The sequence below is a fragment of the Telmatherina bonti genome (genome assembly GCF_933228915.1).
Source record: "Telmatherina bonti genome assembly, chromosome: 13".
Lineage (NCBI taxonomy): Eukaryota > Metazoa > Chordata > Actinopteri > Atheriniformes > Telmatherinidae > Telmatherina > Telmatherina bonti.
Window position 1 is genome coordinate 19,073,076 of NC_136611.1, and position 21,188 is coordinate 19,094,263.

The window sequence follows — 21,188 nt, forward strand, 5'->3', positions numbered from 1 at the left end:
CTTTTTTCACCATTTTGAAGGACAGCTGCCTGAGTCATTGCTGAGTGGGGGTATTCAGTTTTTTTTCCTTAAGAATAACAAAGAAATGCATGAGTGTTTCACACAGAACAAATACATTTTTTAAAGAATGCTTTCATGTGTATTTTTATTTGGCTCATGAAAAACTGTGACTAACGCAGGCAGGATTTTTCTCATTGTACTGATGAATGTCACTGAATTAGGAAGATAAAAATGGAAGAATTTTAACTTTCCATTAGAGTCCTGTGGAAAAATTTGCAGCTATTCTCGCATGACTTCATTCAGTCACGTTCTTGTTGCGTATCACACATGTCCCTTGGTAGTTTATCCATGAATGTGAGTTGTGTTTAGTGTGTGCGTTCAGTGTTAATGACAAAAGAAAATGTGAAAGAGCTGGTTTGGCCTGCAGGACAGATAAAGCTGTCCTTTTGTCTTCACCAACTGCTGTCCTGTCAACCCTTGTGTTTCTTTCACCTGCATACCTGGGAACAAAACATCACTGCTGGCACTCCACCCAGCACAACAAGCAGCAATTTCCAGTCCTTCAACTTGGAGGATGTCTGAAATGTACAGAAGGAATTATAGTTGTCTTACATTCCGCTACTGTCTGATGGTTGGGTTTGTTGACGGGTTGAAGAGGGACTGCGATGACGATGAAAAACCTGAATGAAAAGGAATCCATTAAAAACTTGGATGTGTGGGATTTTTGTGTTTAATTTATTTCTCATCATTTTGTCTGAAGCTACAATGTAACGAAAAGAAAAGAAGTTATGACTGAAACTCGATGTTGCTCCACATGCTCATTTTGGTCATTCAGATTTAAAAGAAATAAACTTTACTTTAAAGAAAGGTTGCTTCCTAATGAGGATAAATAAGTGAGGAACAAAGAATGCAATCAGAGCCAGGGAAAATACATTTAGATTCCCAAAATCATTTTGCCCAATAACTCTCCAGTTTTATTAGTCCACAATAATGTTTGTCTCATCCCAGACTTTACCTTATATCACAATGCAATTGTGCTAGATTAGTATCCTTAAATTCAGGTAACCATACTTGGCTTGTTGTGTTGAGCACAACCTTAAATCTGTATGCTAAAAGCTGTGATAACATCAGGCACCATGACTGGATCAAACTTACCAGAAGTGAAAGCTATAGAGCCCACATGTGTCACCCTGGCACAACCAAAGGCGACCTGTAATCCGGAAATTACTTGTAATTATTTCCACACTGGAAAAACTCTGCGGATTTATATCCAACGCAACCAGGCTAACTGCTTATTTGAATGATAATAAAACACGATTTAACATGATCGATAGGTTGTAAAGTCATTCAGGTATATCAGTGTACAAATATCCTCTTCTTATGTGTAACTTTCTTTTTCTGGTGTGTGATGTCACTGCAAAATCTTAACGCAAACTCACGATTAAAGGACAATCATTTATTCACCCCAGTGCGTTTGGATTTAAGTGAATATGGTGTCTCTATGGCTGAAGGGTGTGAAGGATGTATTAAGGAAATATTAAAAGAACCCAAGCATATTCTAAATCAGAGAAGAAAAAGCTGGTTTGAGCGTTGCTGGGGAAGAAAGAAGATGTGGGGGGGGAGAAAACCTGCCTGTCTGTGGGAGGATGTCGGCTACAGAGGCTTGATGATGATGATGATTTCCCTTGGCTTTGGGGGCGGATCCTTCTACGTAATGCAAAGCAAACATTCGCATTTGCTTTTCCTCCTTCCTGCAGCCGCGGCGCATCAGCAGTAATGAAGCCGCAGTCCGGGGATGCCGCACACCGTCTAGATAGGAGAGGAAACCGCAGCGGTTTGCGCTCGTTTCGACCTTTTATTGCTTTATTCGGCACAGCAGGTGAAAATAATTGTTTCTTGCTGAAGCTATTTTTGTAGAAACGCTAGGATGAACAGTATAAGGCAGGTGCCCTCGCGGGTGAAAAGCAAGCGGACGGAGGCCAACCTCGGAGCCGAGAGGGAACATTTTGACAAGCAGCAGGTAAATATGAAGGACGCTGGGATGGAAAACCTGCGTCTAATTTCGTCATGTTTGGGTTTTACTGCATAGGCCACATCTCCAGTTGCCTAATTCATGGGTAAACTTTTGATTTTTTAATTAAATAAACGATTGTAAAAGGGAGGCAGCTTTATGTCCTACATCTAAAAAGAAAAGCCCCTCTAAAAGCTACAGAGGATTTCCCATGTCCATGTTGTTAGTTAACAATACACCATAAACTGGAGGAACGTGATTCACTGGAAAACTAGTTAATGAATGAAAAGGTTGTAGTTTCAGTATAGTTCTCAATTTTTAAAAAAAAAAAAGATAATGCAGGTAAAGTAGCCTAGATGTTGTTGACATTAAGACTGAAAGCCAGCCAAGTCAACGCAATTCATTCCTCAATGAAGCCTATCTAGTCCTTCCTGTTTGACCACCCCACCCCCCCAATCTATAACAAACATTTTTTTTCCTTCTCTTTTTAAAAGCCTCCTTGTTAGATATCTGATATAGCACTTGGAATGAGAGAAAAGCTTTAACATCTTTACATTACTCTTAAGTAGTATTATTTTGAGTGTGGTTGCTGAAGAACAATTGGCTAATATCGTTCACCAGAAAGCAGCTGCTTTGTTGCAGTTACTTTACTTTAAAAGGTTTTAAATGGTCTATTCTGACTCATTTAAAGTATTGACAGCAAACCAGCGAGTCATCTTGGGAGCTACAATAAAACACACACCTCTGTCTGACTGAGAAACACGAGATTCAAGCCAGGTTGAATGACAGAGTGACTGTTCTACATTTTGTTATCTGTAATGGGATGAGCCTTTTCTAAGCTGGGCGTGTTTTCTGTCAGTACTTTGGCTTTGAAGCATATGTGGAGACGTGGTGCTTCAAGAATAAAATGTTCATTCAGGGAGTTTATATTCAAAACACACAGCCTAACCATTCATTTAAACATCATGTTGTCAGGAAAGTTTTTTTTTTTTTTAAAAACATGGTTTTAAGTCAAAACAAAGGTGACTGTACAGAAGATCTTCACAGGTCTGTTGTACAATCTCAGACTGGCAGTAGTTTGTCATGCTGGTTAAAACCTGTTATGCAGGTAGGTGAGCCTTTTGCAATCATTTTTGAGAGGCTCAAGTTTGCATAATTGTTAGAACTGATTCTGTTAACTTAAATGTTCAGGCAAAACTAATGACAATGACCTGTGTTGACCATTATTCGCTCACAATAGTGTTTAAACCAGAAGTTTGTTGCTTTTAAAGATGCTAATATCACTAATCTAAACTAAAATGCAAACAAAATGAACGGGACAAAAAGAAATGCATTATAATTTGCGATGACTCATTATTTATCAGCTGGTATTTCATTGCTTTAGCAGCTTATTACATATTTTAATGCAGAGATAGATGAAGCCACTACATCTAACCTTTTGAAGCCTTCAGTTGAGCCAGACATGAGTTTGGACCATGTTAAAGGGGGACTGGGGATTTTTCTGTGAAACCTGATTGAACACAAATAACTGTTAAAGTCCTATTATTTCTAATTATGTAAATTAAATAATTAAGGCCTAATAATTGTGTAATTATTTTAGAAAGTATTAAATTGAGCTGAATTATAAAAATTTTGCTGCAATGACTCAAAGAGAAAAATAAATATTAATTTAATATTTGATGAAAGAATGGTACTTTTTAATGGCAGTAGAGTTTATTCTGCCACAGTTTAAGGGTCTTGGGCACTGGCTCAAAACACAGGTTTCAAACTTTTTTCCTGCCCAGACGCACTTGACTGAAATTACTGGATCATTGTGGAAAAAGTTGACAAGAAGCTGTTGGATCTATTTAACTTGGAATCAGGTGTGTTTGAGCGTTGAAACAACAAAAATCTGCAGGAAAAAGGCCCTAAAGGACCAGAGTTTAATACCCCTGGCTCAGCATTTCAGTCTCATGGTCTGCATTCAAACATCCACAATGTAGGACAGTGTTTGCCAGTCCAGTTCCTCAGGGCCTAGATGTCTGCATGTCTTAGATGTTACTGCTTCAACACACCTGATTTAGATTCATGAACTTCTTTGAGTCTGCCATTCATTTCATTCAGATATCTTAAAGAAGACTTGCCTATAAAACATGCATGGCAGTGGGTACTGAGGACCAGGACTGAGAAACACAGATCTAGGATTCTGTAGTCACACATGCCTGACCTGGCTGTGGACTATTTGCAGCCTGCCTGGTAGTTTTATACGGTGACTACTTTGAGTAAGAAATTGGTAGTGGTAGTAAAATATTGAGGAGCATTGTTTAATTGCTGCAGCATATTTCTTGATTAGAACAGCAAGTGATAACAAGTAGGCACTGTTACACTTCCAAAACAGCTGTCTTCTGTATAGGGAAACACGCATTGAACAAGTCATGTGTGACACAGAGGTGTCAGAGCCTCTTAAATTCACAGCAGAGTCAGAATTGGGATGGACAAACTAATTTGAGCTGCTGCTCCTGTGAATGAAAGGCTACAGAGTTCAACAATTACAGTTCAGCTAAATGCATTCTCTGAGCAACTTATTAATGAAGTCAAGGATGAATTGGTTCCATCTGACTTGGCAAGTAATCTAATTACTCACAAAACGCTGACAAATGTAGTGTTTAACTTAGCTTATAGGTCCAGCTCATTGGGTTGACTGTAACCTGTTAAATCAAAGAGGGTGTTGTGTCTCGGAAGGGATTTTTAGTCTATCATCTGTGCTGTTCATATGCCGAACTGAAACTCATTACGCTCCACTCTCCTCTGCTGCCTCTCCTTTTTGAGTCTACCTCGGTACCAAGGTGAAATATCTCTTGCAACGTCCTGTGTGTTTGTGTGTGCCTGTACTGTAGTGTTTGCTTTTCCTCTCTCCTGTTGCTGGAGCAAGAACCCATGAGGGAGTGAACAGGGGCAGGGGGATGGGAGAACCGGCAGATAAATAGTCACTACTGCCTGGATATAGATGCAGTGCCAAAAACACTTGTGACCTAAAATGTTTTCACTCTTAAATAAATATCACTTTTTAACATGTCTTTTTGTAGATATTTTCTGTCCTGATACATGTATGTCTGTTATATCTCTTTTTCAGTTTCACATGAATATCATGTGCCCATCATTAACTAATTAGCCACATGTTCTCCACACTAACAGACTGATGGGCCTGTTGAATTTTTTCATGCGCTGTAATCATTTAATTTGGCATAAAAATGTGTTATGACTTCTGCAGTGTTCAGGGATTCATTTGATTCATTTAGCCTTTTTAAGGTCATGCATTAACTCTTTTTAAGCATATTTCCTTAATACTCAAATTTTAATATACAAAGAAATTTTCCCTTCACATTGAATATGATTTAAGAAAAAAAAAAACAGTATTTCACTTTGCTGCTCTGTTTGCCTTTTTTTAAAATTCTTTTTTATTACTGCTACTTTTTTTGCAGTTGTAATCACCGCTGTGTATTTCTGTGTGAAGTTTGAGATGGACATTGTGTGTTGATTGGAACCCAACTTAATGTTTGTGGCGGAGGAAATCTGGTTGGTGCTGCAGTGTGTGTCACAATGGTAAGTGTAGTATCCGCTGTGCCAGGGTAGCTGAGTAGAATGCATGATGTTTGGGACTCTTGCCAGGTTTGTTTGTGTTGATGTGAGAGGAGTTGTGATTATTTAACCAGAAAAGGGACACAGACGCTTTCAACCACAAGAAGTTAAGAAAGAAACATTGAAAAACACATTTATTTGTGAAAATAGTAAACTGAATCATTTTCACCGGTCATTTTCCATTGATGAGGTCTCTCTGTGCACCTGCCAGTTTAGTTTCTCCTCTGTTTAACCTGAGCTGATAGGTGTGAGCTAACTGTGTTGAAGTCTGACTAACAAGGTCAGCCAGATCCCCTGCAGCAGTCTGTTGAATTAAGCTGATAAGGACCTGCAAGAAGTGTTCCTGCCTCGGGGCATTATGATCAGGGAAAGGCAGCTAAGGTGCAACGTTGATGCTTTGACTTCATTTATTTCAAACTCTTTCAAACCAAATGTATGGACTTGCTACTGAAAAACAGAGATGAGATGGTAAGCAGAGACGCCTCATATTAAAGCAGCTTACACTGTTTGGTGTGTGCAGATTGTGGAGCGACTGTGTTACTACAGTAATGCTCGCTGGCAATGGACCTTATGGCAGGCTTCGGATTAGTCCAGCCAGCCCTCCCTCTCACTTCTCCTCTCTGCTGGTCGGGGGGTGGGGGGGATTTACTGTTGTTGGAACCAGATGCAGCTCTAAGATTTTGGACATCACACTGACTATCGGCATGTCTGCAGCTCTCGGACCGAAGTGCTCTGTTAGTAAAAAGTTTGGATTTTCTTCTGATTTCCCTTTTGATCGTGACATAAGGAAACAGTGTTACGCTTCTTAGCAGCCGACCAGTTCACTGATGACCAGGTGGCTGATATAAGGGTTGGTAGTGAGAATAGTGTGTGTGTGTGTGTGTGTGTGTGTGTGTGTGTGTGTGTGTGTGTGTGTGTGTGTGTGTGTGTGTGTGTGTGTGTGTGTGTGTGTGTGTGTGTGTGTGTGTGTGTGTGTGTGTGTGTGTGTGTGTGTGTGTGTGTGTGTGTGTGTGTGTGTGTGTGTGAGAGAGAGAGAGAGATGGTAAAGCTTCCCAATCAAGTAGTTCTCATTGTTTTAGTGAAATAACTACCTTAAAGTAGTAGTTGGTTGATCTTAATTGATCATCATAAAATAATCTGTTATTTTTAAAAGGCTTTTCAATGGAAAATGGTGTCCTTTGGTATTTGACTTTGCTCTGAATTACATATAAAATGTAAATTAAAAAGTGGGCCAATATTTATCCAAAGTAACTAGTTAATTCTGTCTCTAGTTGTAACTAAAGAGCTGATTGTCTGATCTGCTGCTGCCAGTGCCCACTTCACCTTCCTTGTGGACTTGAACAGGGGTTCAAATTCTTCCTCTTGTGGTACACTATAGGTTGTATACTGTCCTCCTCCACATCTCCTCTGCATTAAATTTCCTTTCTGTCCTCTTACTACTTTCTTACCGACAGTCACTATGAATGTACGATGAGTCTCCCTGCAGTCTCGCTGCTCAGCGGCCATCTGTTGGGGCCTATGTGCCAGGTTCTGTGTGCCAGAGCACGGCCACCATCCAACCCAATCTTCTACCCCAGCTGTCGGCTTTCCTCCCCAACAAACCCTTTATTGTCAAACTTCCATGCCAGCCCCCTGCATTTGCCCTGTGTAAACGAGGGGCTCACAGTTCATTTGCGTCAGGAGGCAGGAGGAGTCTCCTTTTTTAACCAACATGCCGCACTCTGAGACTCAATTTTCAGTCACAGGGGCTTCTCTGTTTTTCTTGTGGGATCATTTATGTTTTAGTGGTTGTATGTGGAACAGAGTGTTTTTAATCTCTAAAAACAAAACTATTATTGTTTTGTTGTAATAATAATTCTGCAACTAATACAAAACAAGGTGCAACATTAATTCTAAGCATAAATGTAAGGGTCAGACCATATAACTGTGGTTTCATCTATGTGTTATGATGAAATATTTATGTCCAAAGTGATATAGACTTTAATGAACACCTGGACAGGTAATGTGTTTGGAATATTCTCTTATTTAACACCAGCTAACTGTTCTTGTGTGAGCTTAATACCAGATATTTTGGGGTAATTTTACTTTGTCCTGCCATTTTTATTTATTTTATTTTTTTAGTTTATTCATTTTGCATAAATAGATTGAAAGACTGGCTGTTCTGGTTGATTGCAACACTTCACTTAGCTTGGGACTGAATAGAAAAATCATTTGGTCATGCTGATTACTTTTCAGTACTTAGTTGCAACTCAGGGTAGCTGCACTATTTTTAGAGAAAATTTAGCAATGTTTGGCATTGCAATTTTTAGGATGATTACACATTGGAAATTTGATCATAACATAATCATTATGTGTTTGTCAGTGAGTGATTTGAAAAAAAACAAGGTCATGGTCAAGGTTGTTTTGTAATTTCGTTGCTGTTCAAAATGTAGATTTATCACGTTTCTGCACTTCCCACCATTTTGTAGAATTGTCTCTGTTTGGCTTGTATTAAAGTCTAAACAGTGCTGATTTCTTCACCTATGTGGGTTTTTTCCATCTCAGTAACAAGAAAAATGCCTACATGTAAGGAATAATGTACCATGACGCAGTAGCTGGACAAGCGTTGCTTTTACACTTTGGTGTCAGTGAATTATATGCAAGTACCTTTTGTAACGTTCATATAAATCAAATATAAATGCTAAATTAATATGAATTTAAAAAAAAAAAAGTAAATTTCTTTATTCATGGAATTCTGGAAAAGAAAATCCTTATAAAAGATTTGCTGAAAAGCCCCCTTAAGATTTAGAAACCCCCCCCCCCCCCCCCCCAAAATGGTATATAGAGAAATATAGGAACTGATGCTGGGGGAAAAACAACCCAAACTCTTATAAATATGCTATTCAGGCTTTTCAGTTTCTGTAACAATTTTACTACTGCATCTATGCTCTTTAATGCAGAACTGGATGGAAATAAATCTTGTAATATTGCAGAAACACATTGAAACAACACCACAACTGTGTGCTGTAATCAAAGCTAAAGGCAATCTAACTAAATGTAGTGTGTTACCTTTATTTTTGGCAGCAATTTATGTTTTTAGCCAGGTAGTGCATATTTGTTTAGATGTCCAGATTGTCAGTTAAAATGGATTTTTATGTACAGTGGGAGCCATGAGTCTATTTGTACAGCTGTGTAACGCAACACAAGGTTTCACATATTTCTTTCTTTCTTTGAAATGCAACTTTTCATGACTTTGTTGTTACCACGCTAAGTCGAATGTTATTTAGCATTTTGTTTTTTGTCTGTTGCACATCATTTATTGCCTTGCACTTAAGCAGCATCAAAAACATTTTAAAAAGTAAGAAAACTTGATAAATGAACACAGGAATTGCTTGATATTTACACATTGCACATTGCAATGAAAACACACTACTTGTGGGATGTTTTGTAAACTCTAAATTTGTTATGAAGGTGAAGATGTATGAGATCTAATGTAAACTCCTTTCCCCTCAGCTCAGCAGCATCAACAAAGCCATTAACGGCACCGAGACGCCTGTGAAGGAGAAGCATGCACGACGTATCCTTAATATTGGTTTCTGCAGACAAATTTTACAAAAATCCTAGGGTGCTGTCAGATCCTTCTTAAAAGGACAGCACTGCGACAAAACAGTTATATATTTTCAGAGTTCAGTCAATTAGGTTTGTTCAATGTAAAAAAGTAGTTTAAATCTTAGTTAAAAGGCTCATGAAGTTGGTTTGATAAAGTAAAATGAAACATTTCTAGACTCGATAAAGCAAGACTTTGAGCAGATTTAGAATAGAAATGAAAAGGGTGTTTCAGTAGTCCAGTGTTGGCAACAAGCATGCACAGGATTCTGTCAGTGATAAACATGTGGACTTCAGTGAAATTTTTGAGATGATCGAGAATTTCAGTGATGTTGATGGTGTGTTTGGTTTTTTATGCACAGCTGATGCAATTACAGGCTAATCTCGAACTTTTTTTTTTTTTTTGTGTGGTCTTTTTAATTGTAATCAGGGGTATTAACAGCTCAGCTCAGGTGTAGCATATCCAAACCCTGAGGACTTATTCAAGTACTGCACTTATAATGCAGTGCTGATTCATTTAACATGAATATTGTAGCTTATTTCACTGAAAATAATGGAAGTTTTTAATCAAAACTTCTGCCTCAAAAAAGTGTCTGTCCCTGCAGGTAGCGCAATAAAAGAACAAAGTTAAGGTAGTTTCCAGAAAGCAGAATATGTGATGTTTGACTTTCATTGTGAGCACGTTCACCCAGGCAATCTTTAAACAAATATTTTAAGGCGGTGACAATTATTTGGCCGCCATAAAGACTTAGTGTCTTTTTTTAAACTGGCAAGTCAAATCTTAGGGTCAGATCTCAGGTCTTTTACATCTGTGATGACAATGCTGTTTAAACACATTGTAAAGTCATAATGAAACTGTGCTTTGGAAGAATGTGTCCTTGTTGTTTAACAGATTTCCTCTTTCAACGGTATGCTGGTAGATTAACCAGAGGGATAAAGTTTGAGCAACAAATGTTGAACTCATTATATGTGTACTTGGTAAGATAGGATTGGACTAGAAAATCAAAAGGATTTACTGGTAATGTGTAAAAGTATGTGCAAACAAAATGTTAATTTCAAGGTGTTTAACATTAAAGAGATCTGTTCTGTTAAATGTCAATATACCAGGAAGCTGAGACCATTTTTCTGACTTCCATTAGTTACCAGTGTAACTAAATTCTGTTAGTTTTTCCTCAACGAGAAAAACAGGGATCATTCTTGGGACACACAGGGAGAAGGGAGCCTACACCTTCTGGTCCTATGCACAGGGTATCCCTCTGCACAGCAACTCCATCCTTAGCTGGAAATTCTGCCATGTACTGCATAAAGTTCTGCGAGATGGGCATCGCAATGTAAGCCAAGTTCTCTCCCTGTCTTTCAATCACTGTCCACTGTATGGTTCCAGCTTTAGAAGCTCGATGTAAGGTCAATAAAGACATGAAAGATTAGTATAATCATAAAAATTCAAATCTGTAGGATGTGAGCATGAAATAATGGCTGATATATTTGGTGAAATTCAATAACTTTATTCCACTGTAAAGAAAAGAAAAAGACCTAATTATAGCAGAATTCAGGGTGTTACTAGTTCATTGAGTCAAGCTATCACTTTCACAGGTTCTACAAGACTGCATGAGACATCACAGTTCTCTAGTTGATGCTGGGAAACTATGGGTGAGTTTTAGAATCTCTTTCTTTTTAATAAATATTTTATTTTAATTACAAAAACTTATATTCTTATTTCTCTTCTCTCTTTGTTTCCAGGCCCACCTCCATGATAGATATGGACAGCTGGTTACTCTGTATACCAAGCTGCTCTGCACAAAGCTGGAGTTTCATATGAAGGTAAATGTCTCTGTCATTTATTGCACAAATTTAATGCAGGAAAACTTGGGGAACTCATAATGTGAATAAAAACTGGCAATGAATCTCACAACCTGCACTTTTGATGCAGCATTCAGAAATCCCACCAAACCTGGAAGTCACAGATGAAGTACTAGAACGAACTGCAGGAACCGACGTTAATAATGTGTGAGTTGCTTTGCACAGCAAAAGAAACTTTTGATGTGGTCTGTCCATTTATTCCAACAACCTTTAACCATGAATGCAGTTGTGGCTACTCAACTTTGTCTATGAAGAAAAAAAAAAAAAAAAGCTGTGCTGCTCTTTAATTTCAGAGGCACTGTACCATTGTCATTAAGTGGGGCCTCTTTTCTGTCTAACGAAAGTATCAACTTCTCTCCTGCAGGTTCCAGCTCACAGTGGAGGTGTTTGATTACATGGACACAGAGCTACGGCTGGCTGAGACAGGTGAAAACAAAAACTCCTCCCACTTTTTCCCTCATCTGACTTTTCTAAGCAGGAGAAACCTGAGCTACAGTTAAGGGCTGCTGCCTGCTGACATTATCTATTTATGCACAAACAGCTACGGACCTATCAAGAGAGTTATTGTGAGCTACTCTTGGTCGTCTTGTTTTCACATAGACTGTGATCCCAAAGTCAAGCTTTTAACTGATGAGGAAATGCCTGCAATTAGATCACATTAAAGTGATTTCCTTCTGCTTGCTGTAATGGCAAATTCCTCCCAGGCCTTTAGGGTGGAGACCCAGGATCACAAGACTATAAACAAAATTTAAAACAAACTTGTGAATATAATGTGACCACATTCTGTGTGTAAGCACTATGTTTAAGGGTTGTACGAGTGAGAGCTCTTTAGCAGTTATTTGTCTGAGGAGTTGCTCGTTGTGCTTCATTTTACTAGAAGTTTCAATGCAGAACTGTTGAGTGTGCAGAAGCCCATAAGTAGCTTTCATCAATATAAATTATTCCAGTTCAAACAATGTAGCATATCCTGCACATAAATCTCAGAAGTCTACAAGGAAATGTTTAATTGACAGAAAGTCCACATCAAATATACGTAAATGCTACTGTCTCTTTTTTTTCCCCCAGTGATCAGACAGCTGAACACATCCATTGCTATCTCCACTCTCACATCAGGCCAGTGTCGCCTGGCCCCGCTCATCCAGGTCATCCAGGACTGCAGCCACCTCTACCACTTTACCGTCAAGCTGCTTTTCAAGCTGCATGCCTGTAAGCATAGTTGTAGGAACCCTCCCTCAGCCTTCCCCTTACACCCAGTCTTGAGTCATGCCTTATAATTTCAGGTCTCCCTGCGGATACTTTACAAGGACACCGTGATCGTTTCCGTGAACAGTTCCGCAGGTAAGTCATCAAGGGAACAATGACAACATTTTTTTTTTATTAATTAAGCAAACATAGGTCTGCATCATAATTTTGCCCCACCCAGTCACCCGGCTGACGCAAATAAAGCTGTCACAGTATCCCAACCCCCACCCTTTGTCACCATTTGTTTTCTGTTGTCCACAGCCTCTGTGGCTCAGGCGTCAAGAGATCATTTTTCCACAACTTGTGTAGTTTTAAGTCTGTGTGGTTTGTGTGACCTTTTGATACAGTACAACATTTACTTTGCATACAATTTGTGATTTCACAAAAGACAGCAAACCATTGTGATAGATGTCTAATAAACCTTTCTTTTCTCCATTAATATACAGTGAATATTAGAGCACGTTTAACTTGTTTTCCTTTCTCACGCAGCCTTAAAGACTTCTTCAATAAAGCCAGAGATATGATGTTCTTCAAAAGGCTCATCCAGATTCCCAGGTTGCCAGAAGTAAGAGACAAGGAGTCACACTCCACATAGCCGTATACTTCTACTGCGTAACTGGGGGGAATTGGCTTATTACTTGCACAGAAACTTTAGTAATACGGTACGATACTGGTTTTATACCTCATGTTTGTTCTCCACGGCAGTCCCCGCCCAACTTCCTGCATGCAGCCTCGCTAGCCAAACATGTGAAGCCAGTGGTGGTCATCCCTGATGATGATGAATCAGAGCAGCAAGATGAAGAGGATGATGATCCAGAGCCACTCATCGAGGTCAGCGATGTCTCAACATCCAGCATCCAGGCACAGCCACAGGTATAAATAAACGTTTAAAGAAGCACTGGTGCACATGAATATCTCTAAGCTTTTTGTTAAATTTGTACGTTTTTCTCATCAGATGGACATATTTGATCAGGCCTTTGGACCTCCAAATGGAGGCTTTGATGACAGGTGAATCTGGTTGTTTTTACAACTTAAGCTCAGTTGGTTCTTTTTTGTGCTGGGATGCTGAAGCTCTATTTTGTCTGGCAGGGATCTCCAGATTGAAAGCCTGAAGTCGGACTTCGAGCTTTTGAGAACAGAACTGGAAAGAGTCAAATCAGAGGTAAAGACTCTTGAGCAGCTTGACTCCAGTTTTCTGTGTGTTTATGTGACATGGGAGGCCATGATTATCTATGTGTAAAGGAATCTGGGTCATGTGTTAGGCGGATGCAAATGCTGCTCTTGACGTGTAGAATGTGGCAAGTAGCCTCTGAACAGGAAGTGACGGGAACAAAGTCAACTTGGCATCGCATCCACAATCCAAACGCAAACTTCTTTTTTTTTTTTTTTTGGCACTGTTCCCTTCTCTCCCTTGTTTTTCTGCAAAGCTGGGATGATGAAGTAAAGCTTGGCAAGCTTCAGATGAAAATCAAATCAACTTTTTAAAACATTGTATAAAAATGTTAACAATCTGCATTCAAACTGCATCTTAACACCGGTCTGTGCTTCCCTCCCACAGGCTCAGCGCTACATCACCCAGCTCAAGTCCCAGATCAACAGTTTGGAGGCAGAATTGGAAGAGCAGCGCATGCAGAAGCAACGTGCCCTTGTGGAAAATGAACAGCTGCGCATGGAGCTAGAAGTGACCCGCCACCGAAATGCAGACCACGAGAGTTTACAGACCACCTTCATTGAGGCAGAGAGTAAGACTGGCAGTAAAAACTTCCTTCAGAAAGGGCTTTCATGAGCAAGATAATATGCTGGTCTCTCTTGTTTGTAAAGAAAAGGCGCAGGCCACCGAGCAGCGGTACAACAAGCTGAAAGAGAAGCACACAGAACTGGTGGCAAGCCATGCTGAACTACTCCGAAAGGTAGAGAGAGACTCCAGACCGGCTCACAGATGTTTGCTTTTAATTATGCCAGTATTTGGCTGTGTGTTGTAACACTAATGGCGTTAATGTGCTAACAGAGTGCAGACACAGTGAAGATGCTCTCAGTGACTCAGCAGACTCAGGAAGAAGTGGAGAGGACCAAACAGCAGCTGTCTTTTGAGATGGATCGGATAAAGCAGGAGGCTGATATGAAGGTTTGTGTTCATTTGCTTCAGGCACATGAACAGGTAGCGTAGAAAGGCATTATTATTACTGTTATTGTCATCGTAGCTGGAAGAACAGAAGTTTGAGATGGACAGGCTGAGAAGAGAGCTGGAAGAGAAGATGGCAGAAGTGATGCGCATCAAGTCAACTCTTCTGAATAGTGAGCAGGTGAGTGTGCATTTGGAATAATGTTCATGTTCAGCTCATTCATCTCCATTCAGTATTCAGAGTTGTCGTCAAAGTCTTTGCCCAGAGGTGTGAAGCATTTCCGTATGGACTGTCTCTGCAACACTCTGAACCATCTGCCTCTTCTGGCTTTCCTCACCACTTTGTGTTTGTTTGCCAGACGTCTGAGCAAATGAACAGCTCAATGACGGCTCTGCAGGCAGAGAAGGAGCGTTTGATGCGATCTGTGAGTGAGAAGGAGGCGGAGTTGTCATCTCTGCGGCAGGCGGCGCAGGTGCAACAGTCGTCACTTCAGCAGGAGCGAGAGAGGAGCAGCAGGGAGCTGGGAGAGCTGCAGGGCAAACTGAAGGAGAAGGTCAGTAAGGACAGTTGACTCCAGCTCAGCAGCACAAACTCCACATTCATCTCTCCTGTAGCTTTTTATCTTTGCCTACTTTCTGCAAAGCACATCAGGTTATAAATGAATACAACTGAGCTGAAAATAAATATTACTTCATTACTGTATTATTACTAATAACATATTTGCATTTAGATATCCAATAAAACATATTTATAAGGGATATGAATATCTAATATATTATTTAAATAAGCCATTTTAAGTCTATTATGTAGACTTTATTGCTATGATGGGAAATTTTCCTTTTAGTTACATAAATGAGCAGTGAAGATGGAGTTATAGTTTTACAAATAAGAATGTTAAAGCGCCAGCGTACATAACCACTCGACTGCTGTAACAGAAGCTCTGAAGAGCAGCCCATAAGCATCTTGTGAAAACAGCTCAGGCTCAAAGTCTCTTTAACAATAAGGTCAATAACTGGAGTGTAGCCATAGTCCATATAAGGATGGTTATCTTTGCTCTGAATCCCCTGTGAATGGGCAAAGACTTGAAACAAGAAGTTTGTTAGTTTTTGAAGGACTATAAAACAGTCCTCCAAAAACTATCCATTTCTGGGTATAAATGGACAGGTGTAGTTTTTTTAATTGTAGTTGTTTGAATGGTTGTTGTTTTGTACGTTTCATCTTTAAAGCTTCAGCGGAGTTGAAATATTGTACACCTTTCATCCAAATTATTGAAATATGATTTTTAGATAATTATTTATCATTAATAATTAGTTAAAATGACATTGTAAAATATGTAACTCAGAGCCTACAATGATTTGTGGAAGCAGAATCTTTCCATCCAAACATATGATCCTGCTGGGAATGTTTGAAATTGCAAGCAGGCTTTCCTTTATTTTGGATGTGACAGTATTTATAAAACTCCACCTGAATCTGGGAGGAACAGTCAGCGACATGTAGATAAGTACATACTATCTATGGCATTTTCTAAAAATCTAATCCAAAATATCACCTTCCATTGTTTCTGGCTGTGCTGACACGTAACACATTCTTTGCTAGGTCAATAAACAAAGGAAAGTGTTGTATGAATGTTGGTATGTAAAACAGTTCAGACTAGTCATGATGATGTTTTAGACAGACACAACTTTTTTTTTTTTTTTTCAGTTTAAATGAAAGTAAAACTGCTTGCCATAAATGTAATGGAGAGATTGAGACTGGGTACATGTGGTTTGCATGAAGTGTTTTTAATCATGCATCAAGAATTTACTGTATTTATGGTTGCATAACTTTTAGATAATAGAGAAATACTTAATCATACATGTCCATGTGTATGTTTTTTCTGTATGTACATTGTTCTGCACTTGTAGACAAGTCAGGAAGAGCAGATGAAGAGGAAGCTTCTGGAGGAGCAGTTTGCTCTGCTGCAAGGTACCATAACAGAAGCAGAGAACATCATCCAAGATGCTGTTGCCAAGGTGGATGATCCCCTCCATATACGGTGTACCAGCTCTCCAGGTAAAAAAGCTGCTGTTACTACCCTCTACACCCCCCCCCCAAATAGCCATTTAATCCCCTGGTTTTTTTTTCCAAACACAGATTACCTCATAAATCGGGCAGAGGCCACGCTAGACTCCATTGACAAAATGAAGAAGGGACAGGCAGATTATCTTAATAACATGGCAGGTGAGCTGTCTCAGCTTCTGATTTTGCTTGATCTGGCTGACCTGTGTCAGGTTTGCTAGTTTGACCCACTGCTCTGTTAATGTATGCTCTTGTAACCAGATGCAGAAGGGTTGCTGAGGGCACTGACCCAGTTCTCACACTTGGCTGCGGACACAATTGTTAACGGCAGTGCTACAGCACACATGGCTCCAACTGACCACGCTGACAGTAGGGAATTTTCTCTTTGAAATAACATAAAATTTCAAAAAACAAATTTATTTTGTATGTTCAGCTCTGCACAAGCAGCTAGGGAACTTTTAAAATACTTACCGCATACAGGAACACTGTGTTGCTGAAATTTGATCTCTTAACTTCTGTCCCACTGCAGGACTGACGGAGAACTGTAGAGGCTGTGCTATGCAGAGTTTGCAGTACCTGAAGGACCTTAAGTCAAAGACTACCCTTCAGAAAGCAGATCCAGCCTCTATTCGTATAATAGTACAGAAGATCCTGCACTTGGGCCAGGTGAGGAAAATTTGAATTTTTTGGTGTTTTAATTTATTTGAGGATGGGTTCACAAAATGTAAAGTAAGGTGTTTAAATAGTTAATGATTTAGAAACATGAACGCAAACATCAGGACTGCAAATGGACAAGAAAAACTTAAAGATAAGACTTTACTGCATGTTGATCTCAGTTATTCCTTCATTGTCCTCCAGGATACTTTCTAATTCACACTGATATAAAAACATGTGGCCCAAATCACCTTGAATAAAAACTCACAATTGCTGTTTGTCATCAGATTGGCAAAAACGCATGCATTTGTGTTAAGGATTTTCATTTCTACTACTTGAAACTTGGTTGTGGTAGAGGTTGTACAGTGCAGGTTGTACGTTTCTTTTAATCAGGACAAATAATTTTCCACATTTGCGCTTTTCCAGGAGCTGCGGCCAAAAGGAAAGGACATCCGTCAGGATGAGCTGGGGGATCTGGTTGATAAGGAAATGGCTGCAACATCAGCAGCTATTGAGGAGGCAGTCCGCAGGATTGATGTAATTCATTTTAATCTAATTGTACTTTAGTATGCTTTCATACTACAGACCTATAATGATGTGCAGTGATTTACTGTAGACGTTAACTCTTAAATGGTTTTGAATTTAGGAAATGATGAATCAGGCACGAAAAGACACATCGGGAGTTAAACTGGAGGTCAATGAAAGGTTCGTCCTTTTATGGATTTTATGTATCTTTTACACTTAAACTGTTTTAACAGGCTAACCACCCTTGTTTAAAAAAGAATTAACATAAAAATAATCCTCAACAGACCAGTGATTTTTATTTTTTAATACTTTATATTTTTAATTAATTCCATGTTATGTTGTTTTTTGTTCTAGAATCCTTAATAGCTGCACAGATCTGATGAAGGTATGGAATTTTTTGTCTTTTAGCTCATTCCCATGTCACCATAGGCTGTCCTACATACTGTATAATTTCTTTCATCATAATCCCCATGAACATATGTGGGTTGTTTTGTGTTATTCTCTCCCTTTAGGCCATCCGCATGCTGGTCATATCATCCACAGACTTGCAAAAGGAGATTGTTGAGGGTGGGAGGGTGAGTCGCTCACTATTGAATCTAAAAACTGAAGCTAATTAATTGTTTCTGAAACTGATTTGAGTTGTTCTGTTTTTGTATTATCTAACAGTAAAGATGTTTTTACACTTTTTTTAAGGGTGCAGCAACTATTAAGGAATTTTATGCCAGAAACTCTCGCTGGACTGAGGGACTCATCTCTGCTGCCAAGGCTGTAGGATGGGGAGCCACAGAGATGGTGTAAGTTCTATTTTTTGTTCTTGTTTAGTTGTTTACAGTTATTACACTCTTACATTTATACACACTAATAATCTACTGATGTTAGAATGCTGCGTGGCATCTTAATAGTGATTAGGCTGTGCAGAGAATATGGACTTGATTGATATGCGCTCACTTTCTCTCTTGCAGAGAGTCTGCGGACAAGGTGGTGCTGCACACTGGCAAATATGAGGAATTGATTGTCTGTTCACATGAAATCGCTGCAAGCACAGCACAGCTAGTTGCTGCATCTAAGGTAATGATCCAACTTGCACTGGTGTGTTTGTGCCCATTTAAATGTTTCTCATGAAATTTTAGGTGGGGAGTGTCACTTTTGTAATGTAGCAACAGTGTAACTGGTTTCCGTAACTGGTGGTGTTGGCTTGGATTTTGTTCCAAAAAGCAAGTTAAACTGATTTAATGAACTGTGACAGATAAAGTAAGTTTGTCGTGCCAGAATGGATGAAATGTTAATCCCCTCGGAGTATGAACACTTTGGGTTCAAGTGTGTGAATAAAAATGAAAAAAAGAAGGCTTTCATCATTGGTGCTCTGGTGCTATGATGATATGCGTAAATGAGCTAAGTCTCATTTTTAACCCAGTTCAGTTAATACACACCATGACATTTATCCTTTTGAGGGCGCAGTGAAGAGTATAAGTTAAGATTGAATTATTAAAGTTCTCTCAATTTACATTTTTGTACCTTAAATTTATGTTATGGAATGAAAAATAAAGTTCTAGTGGACATTTTGTTTGACATTGAATACATTCATTCAGTTGTATTTGGATGACTGACAGTGACTGAAAATGAAATTTAAATATAAACCTATTTATTATATCACTGGTTTATGTATGAGCTTGTTTGTAAATTCACTAACCCAGTACTGGTAACAACTTGTTACTTTACAACTGACCATTCATTCATTCATGCTTTTAATGCATCTAATTCTTCATGTAGGTTTGTTCAGTGGTGTTTATTACAATAATATAAGTATTTTGTGCAGGGGAACCTCTACCTCATTCTCCGTTTTACATAATTCAGACATTTATGCTGAGCTGGCAGTTTTCATTCATTCGTTCATTCATAATCTGTACTGCTTTGTCCGATTAAGGGTCGCAGGGCCTCATTTATCAGCAAGTAGCAATCCCAACAACCTGAGCTTTAATGTTTTTTTAAAACTACAAATTGCGTTCCCGCAAGCTCATTGTTCATAAGTATGAATGAGGAAATTTAGCAACATATCGAAGGACTACTTCAGACTAAAAAGTGCAAGGGAGTTGAAAAGGAAGTTTGAGAGGGAAGAAAAGAAACAACTGCCTATAAGTAAGATACTTTTACAGCGTATTAAGCCACTTCACTTTCTGAAACAGAAAACCACAAATGTTTTCACCAAACCTGTCTATTGGAATACTGCCTTGGATTGACTTTAATATGCTACTCCTCACTCAGGTTAAGGCTGATCGTCACAGTAAGAAGCTTTCAGTTCTCCAACAAGCCTCGCGCCATGTAAATGAGATGGCAGCCAATGTAGTGGCCTCAACAAGGACAGGCCAGGAGCACCTGGAGGACAAAGGTAAGTTCAGCTTGATTTGTGTATTAGACTTTTATAAACTGTCATGAGTGTCTAATATATTCAATATGCTTAAAACAAGCAGACACCATGGACTTCTCTGGGATGTCCCTCATTAAGCTGAGAAAAGAAGAAATGGAGTCCCAGGTAAGTTTAGATCAGAGATATTCAGGAGGAGTGACATTGACTGCATATGTGGTTTTTTTTTTGTTGTTGTTTTTTTTTTTACAAAAACCTTCGCAGCTATGTTGCTTCATAATTCTATGATTGTCAGGTTGTTTAGGTTTTATCCAAAGCAAGCTATTCTAGTGAAACTGGCCTTGAACTGGTTACCTCAGTGAATTGTGTATTTCTCTACTCAGGTGAAGGTACTGGAATTGGAAAGTCAGTTGGACAACGAGCGTCTACGTTTGGGTGAACTGAGAAAGAAGCACTATGAACTGGCAGGAGTCCCTCCAGAGCAGGTTCCTGAGGGGAATGGCGAAACCTCCATGCTGGCCCATCCTGTCACAATGTCACCAAAACCCTCAAAGCCTGCTCTCCTGAAGAAACCTGCCTTAGCCCAAAAACCCAATATCCCACCCAAAACTATGGTAAGTTTTTTTTTTTTTTCTTTTTTTAAAAAATGGGTAAAAATAAGTAAATAAGATAAAACTTGTTTGTAATTCTTCTCTGTTCTTCTTTATGTTGCAGTTTAAGTAAAAAATTGAGCAGAGGAGAGTGATGCACAACAGAATGGTTGGATTGAGACAAAACCGAGTTCTTTTAAGTTGCATGCTGACAATCCTCTGCATAATCATGCTTTTGACCATTTTCTTTTACCTGTTATTTTTTGCCAAGATGGACCTGAAGCCTAACTTTTTTTTCTTTTAATCCTTGATGCCTATTGGGATATGCTGTCTGTATCCTTACAAAAAAGGTTAAAAAAAAAAAAAAAAAAAAAAAAAAAAAGTTAAATGCTTTTAATTTAAAGATTTTGAATTGGAACATTTTATTTTAAGCTGGGTTTTTTTTTTTTTTTTTTTTTTACATTATTAAAAACCAGAAACTGACAGCATATCTTGCATTTTTAGGTCAAAAGTTAACTTTTATTGTGTTTAAGTCTTTTGCACATAGTTTTGGACATTCA

At 38.9% G+C, this 21,188-nt stretch overlaps 1 protein-coding gene across 1 annotated transcript; it reads left to right on the forward strand.

Moving 5' to 3' along the window:
* Window positions 1-1,927: 1,927 nt before the first annotated feature.
* Window positions 1,928-21,059, forward strand: hip1rb (huntingtin interacting protein 1 related b; the record flags this gene model as incomplete). Its single annotated transcript, XM_079251927.1, has 32 exons — window positions 1,928-2,020; window positions 9,122-9,185; window positions 10,403-10,545; window positions 10,808-10,864; window positions 10,955-11,035; window positions 11,145-11,221; window positions 11,439-11,500; window positions 12,140-12,280; window positions 12,355-12,412; window positions 12,806-12,881; window positions 13,022-13,189; window positions 13,272-13,324; window positions 13,406-13,478; window positions 13,875-14,058; window positions 14,138-14,226; window positions 14,325-14,441; window positions 14,518-14,619; window positions 14,798-14,992; window positions 16,344-16,491; window positions 16,573-16,659; window positions 16,759-16,866; window positions 17,027-17,163; window positions 17,578-17,688; window positions 17,798-17,856; window positions 18,031-18,061; window positions 18,189-18,251; window positions 18,370-18,470; window positions 18,639-18,744; window positions 19,939-20,062; window positions 20,145-20,206; window positions 20,422-20,652; window positions 20,753-21,059. The coding sequence occupies 32 exons, from the start codon at window positions 1,928-1,930 to the stop codon at window positions 20,759-20,761; spliced, it is 3,210 nt and encodes a 1,069-aa protein (XP_079108053.1). The 3' UTR covers window positions 20,762-21,059.
* Window positions 21,060-21,188: the final 129 nt, after the last annotated feature.